The following is an 8,277-nucleotide window of genomic DNA, read 5'->3' as shown; positions in this document are numbered from 1 at the left end:
CTCGATCGCGATGGGGGGGGGGGGGTGCACTGGGTGCAATGGACGAGTCTGAGCGGTTGTGCGTGGCTGTAGTGAAGTGGCTGGGTGCGCTGGCGACGGGCTGGTGGTTGTTGAAATCGCGGCTACCCTGGGCGCTGCGGGCGGGATTCGTTGCGTTAGTGGGCGCCGGAATCTCCGTGCGGGTCTTCCGGCGCAACACGGTGTGCCGCAAACAGGCGCTGTTCGATGCGTTGGGTGCGGCGCTCGAAGAGGTAGATTCTGCCGTGGCTGTCGCGTGTCTATTCGAGCGCTGCGGCATGTCGCGCGCGTTTGCACACGCATGTGCACACGATTTCGACTTGACGGAACCGGTTCCGGAGCATAACCGAGGGCCGCGCCTGTCGACCCGCCTGTCTACAGCATGTCTGTCTGCGGCGGAACGGTGCGTGCGTGCCCGCCAAATGTTGCGCAGACAGCCATTTCTCCAGCAACGGCCGGCGCTTCTTGCGGCGCTGCTAGCAGCCGCAACGGCGTGGAGCGGGGCCATTGCGCCCGCACTGGAAGCGCTGCTCCAGTTAGTGACCATCGTGTTCGCCAAGGCCGCCATCGTCCTGCTCACCGCCCTTTACCTCCTTGTATCTCTCGGCCACAAATGCTGGTGGGGACGACGCTTGATTTTGTCCCCGTCGCCCGAGTGGACGACGACCACCAGCGCAGACCCGCTAAGACCACGAGTGCGACTAGCGGATGTCTCGCCCGAGCTTGCCGCACAACTCGCAGCCCAAATCTCCGCACGCCACGCCCAGGCACCCAACTCACGACAAAGCCTCGCTGAGACGCACGGACATAATGTAGCAACCCTCCTTCGCCACGCACTCAACCCAGGCGTTCAAGGGCAAGAGATACCAAACAGAGTGACGCACGACAGAATGACACCAGACAGAATGACACCAGACAGAATGACGCCAGACAGAGTCCAAGCCTGGCTGGAGTCACCGGAGACCTTTTCGGAACATCTGGCCAGACTCCTCTCCGTACGGAACAAGGTCGAGACTCTCGTTGATCGCGCGCACTACGCAGACCCCGCCGTCATACAGAACCAGCTCCGCAGCATCATGCGTGCACTCACACCCACCACACGCATTCTCCACACATTCTACCAAGTCGCCTCTTCGGACACCGAGCCCCATCGCGTCGTCCAGATCATGAAACGACTCAGAAGAAAACATCTAACCATCTAGCAAGTACCGTGCCACCTATACCCTGAACCCTAACCACCTGTATCCTGTCATATTTCGCTGCACTGACAACCAGTCAGTCCAGTAATCTTACCAGTCCCCTGGAGTCCTTGTATGCTCGAACCACTAAAAAGAGAAAGGTGAGTGACCGCCAAAAGTTACCTTTTCTTTCGCCGGAAGCCTTTGGCAGCCTTATCAGATTCTCCTTGGACTTCCTGAGCAGCGTTTGGAGTCGAACTGCAGGCTGTTTGTTCTTGTCAAACTGGACGGTTTCCAGGTCCTGCAAGGCCGCGTTAAGACTGAACTGCTTCTTGCCGCCCCCATTTCTGACCACGCCGGGTTGCGGCTTGCCAAAGAGCGGCGTCGCAACGTCGTTTGAAGAAGGCAACTCTGTTTTAGTGATGATGATCTCTTGTGACAAGTCGTTCCTTCGGAGCATCGGGGTCTCGTCATCCGCAGCCCGCCAGGCCCGAATGCTCGTCCGTACTCGGGAAGGCCTTCCCTTCACATCCGCGTTCGATCCCCAGTCATCTTGCACAGCCGGCAACTTGTCGACCCCAAAGGACGACGGCGAAGGCAAACCACCACCAATCCGACCACCAACCGGCACTCCGCCGGCCGACATTGCCCCCATTGAAATTCCACCCGCTGGCACTCCGCCCACTGGCATTCCGTCTACTGGCTTTTTATCGGTGGTCGGGAGCCCGCTTCGTCTGGTAATAATGGCAGAGCGTTGCCGGCTGTGAGTCACTCCCTGTCGGTCATGCGACAAGGCAGGTTGGCGGTCCGGTCCCAGGGGGTGGCCAGGCCTTCCGATGGTCGTTCCAATGTCTTCTTCTGCTTGCGGTCTCCGCAGCTTGGCCAGGCTGGAGGCCGTGTGGCTCAGAATGGACAGACTGAGGCCAGTCTGCTTCGAACACGGGTCCTCAGCTAGATGATCCGAAAGCCCATCTCCCAAGTCGTCTCTGACCGAAACGCACACCTGCTCCGACGGCAGTCCGGAGGGCGGCCCTGTGGGACTCACAGCCCGCATTCCTGCTGACCTTGCAGGCGTGTTGCTGCTTCGGCTGCAACCCGCGCAGTTGTAGCGCACGCCACTTCGGTGGTCGCCACTTCGGTGGTCCGTCATGTTTGCACACGTGTGCGCGAGTCGGGTTAGCGAGCTCGCGCGGTGGCTGCATTTCTGGGGCGGTCGGGTCGTGCTCTCCAACAGGTTCGTGGACGTGGCACTCGACGATAGACAATCTAGCCGACTCCGGATTTCTTCCTCGATCGCCTCCGATACCAAACCCATGGGTTCTTCATCGTTCAGCGATATCTCGCTTCGACCAGCTCGATCTAGACCACCGGCCGCTTCGACTCGGCTAGCCAAACCGATCTCATTCTCCCAGTCGCGAGACAGGACATAGTCAGGAACCAGACGACTTTCTTTCTTGCAACCCCGACCAGATTCAAAGCCTCTCCAACCGTCTGAATTTTCCAGCATGCCAGCGTCACCGCTAGTGCCCAACGAGTCGTGCGCCAACCACTTGTCCACTTCAGAGCCCCTCTCCCCCTCCATCCCAAACGAAAACCGGTTCTTGGCAACAGCAACGGAAGCGCCATCGAACAGCGGTCCCTCCACCACAGCTCCATCCGCCAGGTGATCACTGCCGCTAAAGTAGCGACATCCAGTGCTACTCAGCTGGCTGCTGCCACGGCTTCCGTCCTCGTCCGCCCCCCCATTGACTGCGTCCTTGCTGTCTATGCCCCTGTTGCCCGTCACCCTCTTAGTCGTGTCCCTGTTGGATGCGCCCCCATAGAGTTTTTCATCATTGTCATCGGCAGTAGTGGATACCGCGGTCCGTGCGCGTTTATCTCGAAGGGTCCAGAAGGACGAGTCAGCCATTTCGCTCGTCCATTCGTTCGTCCATTCGTTCGTCTGTTCGTTCGTCCGTTCGGCTTGAGTGGTTTTTTCCTTGCTGTACTCGTTAAAATGTCCCTTTGTGGGTGGACTCATGGCTTGGTCGCAGACTGGTTGTTGGCGGGAAGTGGCCTCTGAGCAGCTTTCGCGCTCACTGCCGGACCTCTGGAACTTGGCGATCAGGCCGACGAAAGCCGAGGGCATTTTGAAACCGCGCTTTCCCGGTTCTTCCCTCGCCGTTTCGAAGCCGGCGTTACCCGGACTAACTGGCGACGACCCGCTACTACTGCCGTTGCACCTCTTAGTCTCCCCGAAGCCACTTTGGCGGCTGCTTGATGAAGAGTCGACATGATATTGCCGCACCATCGGCGTTGTCCCCGGCGTAGTACCGCTGACCGGCGTTACATTCAAATCACTCGGTCCCAACCGTCTCCCATCAAACCGGTTCTCATGCCCCTCCACGTTCATGTGGTACGACGAGTCATGGTACGGTACGTCCGGGTACGGGACGAACGATGCAACAGCTCCAGAGTTCTGTAGTCCAGAGTTCTGTAGTCCAGAGTTCTGTAGTCCAGGGTCGTTCATACTCTGTCGTGCATCGTCACCGCGTTCCTTGAGTGACCTGCGTGACACAATGCTGTGGGTCATCTCTCGCACGGAGTCCAGCACGGAGTCTCGGGTCTGCCGCCTCCGCTCTGGACCTTCTTCTCGCGCTGCGGTCGGGTCCCTATAGTCGGACCGAACAGAGGCCACGGAGCATACAGAGAAACGGTCGGGTGCTGGTTTATAAAGCTCCGTCTGTCTATGCAGTTCCGCCGGTCCGTGCAAATCCGCCAGTTCTCCCAGCTTCATTGCCGAAGACGAAGGCCTGTCCTGACCGCCATCCGGTCGCGAAAAACTCGGCTGCACACCAGAGCTGTGAGGCCTAGAGCTGAGTTGCGGTCGAAGGGACGGCTGACTAGCTCCATTAACTGAGCTATGACTTGTGAGCTTATCAATAAATCCGAAGTCTTCCGAGCAGTTCGACAACTGGTTAGATAGCTGGCTAGATAGGTGGTCCGACAGCTGGTTGGATGATTGAGTGAACAGCTGATTAGATATGTGAGCCGCTCTCCTGCTGTGAGTGGATGAAGCCCGATTTAATCTTTGCGTTGAGAGTTCTCGGCATTTTAGCTCAATCTGCTCAGTGATTTGAGGGACTACTTGCGACAGACTGAGTTCTCTTTGGTGTCTTCGTTGGAACTTGAGTGGCGTTATTGGCTGAGAATTGGCGACTCGCGAAATCTCGGGCTTCTCGCCCCGGAGCACCTTGCTAATGGCTGCGTGGGGTAGCCGAGGCGCAGCACACGTGTCTGCGAACAGCGAACGCCTGCGCCGCATGTACTCCGACTTCTGGTTGGGGTCATCAGCAGCCTTCAACTCCCAAAATTCCTTCGTGCGCTGGTACTCCTCATTTGCAGCTTGGATGGCCATCCGCCGACTCCTGCACGTTCCGAACTCGGGAGAACCATCTCTAATCGGCGTTCGAGCAGCGGCCAGCGGCGTCAACCCGCTCCGAGCCAGCGGTGTCGACCCCCGCACAGGCGTCGAACATGGCCTCCGGGTCTCAATGATTCGCCGCCGCAACTGCTTACGCTCATCTGTTTCCAAGCTAACTAACTTGCGAAGTAATCTCTGTATCTTTCTTGCGGCAGAACTCTGGAATATTTTTGCCAGCTTCTCCAGGCGTTTACGCGTTATATACCCTCTTATCCTGCTCTGGATTATCACAGCTGCTATCCTCTCGGTTGTATTGGTTCGATTTCTTTGATACATGTACCCAAGCAGTACAGAATAGATAACTTTACAAGCGGCTTTCTTCTCCAAAATCGTGTGCAGCACACGCAAACGATTTTCGAGTACGCGATCGCGCCACCAATATTGGAGTAATAAGATAGATCGAAGCCTTCTAAGATGCCATAGGCGTATAAACCCAGAATCTATGAGCCACTGCTGAATAACGACAACAGCTTTCGTCTGCCGGCGAGGCAAATACACTTGATTGTAGTAAAGAATAAGTTCCCTGGAGATTTTTGAACATCTTTTTTTCCTCCGCAATAGCTGTACCTTTTCCATAACTAGGACAGCACAATAGCCAGCTGAGAAGATTCTATGCAGCAGCCACCTTTTTCGGAATTTTAGTATGTTATGGATGAAATCGGCTTTCTTGTTCTCCGTGGTTAAGCTCAAGAGGAGAGTCTCGATTTTTTGGTAGGCTCCGAACTTGAAGAATACCCTGCTCGCTCCAATTTTGTAGTCGTCTATATCCAGATAGCGCAATACCAGTTCTGCAAAGTCGTTTGGGGAGTCCAAGCTACCAGGCTGCAAAATATGTTTGAACCTTTCCCAGACGCTGGCGCAGGACATTCGACAGGGGTAGCCCATGGACATAACGTTCAGACTGTGTCCAATGCCTGCAGTTACCAGTTGCCAGTGTACCTTGTTTCGGTCCATGGTAAATGGCTTCTGTAAGTTATTGGGTTTAATACACTTGATAAAGTAGCATTCGACCTGGGACATTGATGTCATTAGTCTCTTCATTTGTTTTTGGAACGTCTGGCTGATTGTTGCTACGAACTTTCTATTCCCAATACGACTGGGAGGGCCATTTACGATTGTATGGCCACTTACGATCGCATTGCCAATACCAGTGCTGCCCATCCCAGTACCACCCACAGCAGTACAGCCGACGCCAGTACTGCCCACAGCAGTACTACCCACGGTGGCGGGGGCTACAGCGGCGATAGTACCCCCAGTGGTGCCTAAGGGAAGAGTAGAGTGCGTGAACAGTGATTTGATAAAGTCGTTCAGTTCGAGGAACTGTTGTAGATCGGAAGACAAGTAGTCTTGGTTGCGCAGGACGAATCCCTGGGACTCGTAGGTGACAGGCTCTGCGTAGTGGTTGATAGTGAACGAATCTCTGGCGCAAACGGGCATCTTTCGCTTCTTATGGACAGTGCCGCTGGAGTGGGCACTCGCCAACAGTTCTCGAACACCGCGGCAAAAATACTCGTCGCTCTGCTGCAACTGGCATGCATCCTCCAAGAGCGAAAACACCGAGGGTTGGCCCACAAACAAGCTCAGCGCAGACGGAGCTTTGTAATTCTGGAAGCAATCTACTGCCTCCGCATCAACGATGCCCTCCGCACGGTAGATATCAATCTCATTCAAGATCACCGTGTCCAGGAACTGCCTCTGCAATTCCTCATTGGCGTAGTTAATGCACAACTGCTCAAATCCATTGACCATATTTTCAAACCCAAAGAGATCTAGCACACCCACACACGGCTGCTCGTCTTGGACAGCCCGATCACGCTCGAGACCCAAGTCGTAGTCTCCCCTGTCCTGGGCGCTCCTGTCCTGAGCGCTCCTGTCCAGAGCACCCCGGTTCTGAACACCCCGGTTCTGGGCCTCGGTGACTCCAAAATGATCGAATGCGACCGACGACCGGTACAGTTTGTCTTTGATCATGTGCACGACGTATGAGAAGATGTGTTCGTAAAGCCCCTTGCACAGTGAACTGAGTAGTGTATGTGCTTCTCTGCAGTTCAGGTGTTTGGTCGTTTCTCTTATCTTCTTGGTGGTCAGCACTTCGATCAACAAATCCGCCGCCTCCGCGGGGTTGTCCATGTCCCAGAGCCTCATGGCTTTATGCATCGGGGTGCGGTCGACAAGGGAGATGATCGGCTCCCCTCCAATGCCGAGCTTGGCCCCCACGCCGCCAGCGCGAGTGGATCCAAGGCCCGAGGCGCCAAGGGTCGAGGAGCCAAGGGCTGAGGCGTAGGCAGGTGAGGTCGAGGGAGCGTGGATAAATTCGACCTGGCCTAGGTACAGGATGCCAACTAGCAGTTTGTAAATCTTGAGTTGGGTGTTGGAAGGTACATCAAACTCATTGAGTGCGTGAATCAGTCGTTCGAGGTGAAACGGGCAGTTGGGTTCGCCGTAGTAACTAGAGTCTTCGCGGCCGAGGAAGGTGCTTGTGAAAGTGTCGTGATCCTGCTGGAAGAGGGCGGGTCCGTAGTCATCATGATTGAGCAGCGAGTAGAAGATGTGGTAGTTTTCCTCGTTGCTGGGTACGTCGACAACCCGGCTTTTAGCTAACAGATAGGTCTCCAGCTCCGCAGACATGAGGCGCTCGCCCTGTGTGTCGTAGTAAATTTTGAACAGCTTTCCGAAACGACTGCTATTGTCGTTTCTCAACGTCTTAGCATTCCCAAAGAACTCCAAAACAGGATTGGCCGCAATCAACAAGGCCGCCAACCCCTCCGCTGCATCACTTCGCTGACCGTCCAACGATAACCGCCCTCTCAGCCGCCGATTCCGACGCGTAACCCAAGTCAGGTAACGCAACACATGCTTCGAACACTCTGTCTTCCCGCCACCCGACTCCCCCGAAACCAAAACGTATTGAGAACGCCGATCCAGTACCAACTTCTCAAAGGCGCTACTTGCTACCGCAAACGGGTGCGGCGGCTCCCGACCCATTGGCTTCTTGAAGTATTGTTCACACACATTCTCACCGTACAAACGAGGTGCCGCACAGTATGGATTTATGCACAACAATGTCCAACCCGCATACGTGTAAATCCGACCCCGGTACTCCTCTCTCTGCCGAGCCAAATCAAATCGCACACACAGGTTCTCCAACACATTCGGGTAGTTCAAACAACGTAACTGCCATACAGTGCGTGCGTCCGTCGTGTGTGCGTGCGTCCGTCGTGTGTGCGTGCGTCCGTCGTGTGTGCGTACGTCCGTCTGTCGTGTGCGCATCCGTCTGTCGTGCGTGCGTGCGTCCGTCGTGTGTGCGTGCGTGCGTCCGTCGTGTGTGTGTGCGTGCGTGCGTCCGTCGTGTGTGCATACCTCTGCGCAGTCGGGAAGATCGAACCGCTCATCGGCCCTAACTAAACTATCTAACGGCATTGAGCGTTGCTCGCCTGAGCCGGTCATTTCCGCGACGGCGGTTTTTCCCTGCGTTCCAATGAGTTTCGCGAGCGCGAAGGGCGATTCTTTGACCCAGACGGAGGTGCCGGGTTCGAATTTGGTGCTGGGACCGGAGGGCCAATCTTCCTCCTCTTCTCCTGGAGCGGAGCGCTTCTTGCATATTGGTGATAAAGTCAT

The 8,277-nt window shown here is 55.7% G+C and overlaps 2 protein-coding genes across 2 annotated transcripts; one reads left to right on the top strand and one right to left on the bottom strand.

Moving 5' to 3' along the window:
• Positions 1 to 440: 440 nt before the first annotated feature.
• GNI_124030 (putative transmembrane protein) lies at positions 441 to 1,220 on the top strand (the record flags this gene model as incomplete). Its single annotated transcript, XM_011133648.1, has 1 exon — positions 441 to 1,220. One exon carries the CDS (start codon positions 441 to 443, stop codon positions 1,218 to 1,220), a length of 780 nt encoding a protein of 259 aa, XP_011131950.1.
• Positions 1,221 to 1,293: 73 nt separating this feature from the next.
• On the bottom strand, positions 1,294 to 8,277 carry GNI_124020 (putative myosin; the record flags this gene model as incomplete). The annotated part of the gene is made up of 3 exons (XM_011133647.1): positions 1,294 to 1,930; positions 2,429 to 7,833; positions 8,020 to 8,277. The coding sequence occupies 3 exons, from the start codon at positions 8,275 to 8,277 to the stop codon at positions 1,294 to 1,296; spliced, it is 6,300 nt and encodes a 2,099-aa protein (XP_011131949.1).

Source organism: Gregarina niphandrodes (assembly GCF_000223845.1).
Source record: "Gregarina niphandrodes unplaced genomic scaffold scaffold00030, whole genome shotgun sequence".
NCBI lineage: Eukaryota > Apicomplexa > Conoidasida > Eugregarinorida > Gregarinidae > Gregarina > Gregarina niphandrodes.
Note: the sequence above shows the minus strand (reverse complement) of the source record. Positions and strands in the feature narration are given on the sequence as shown.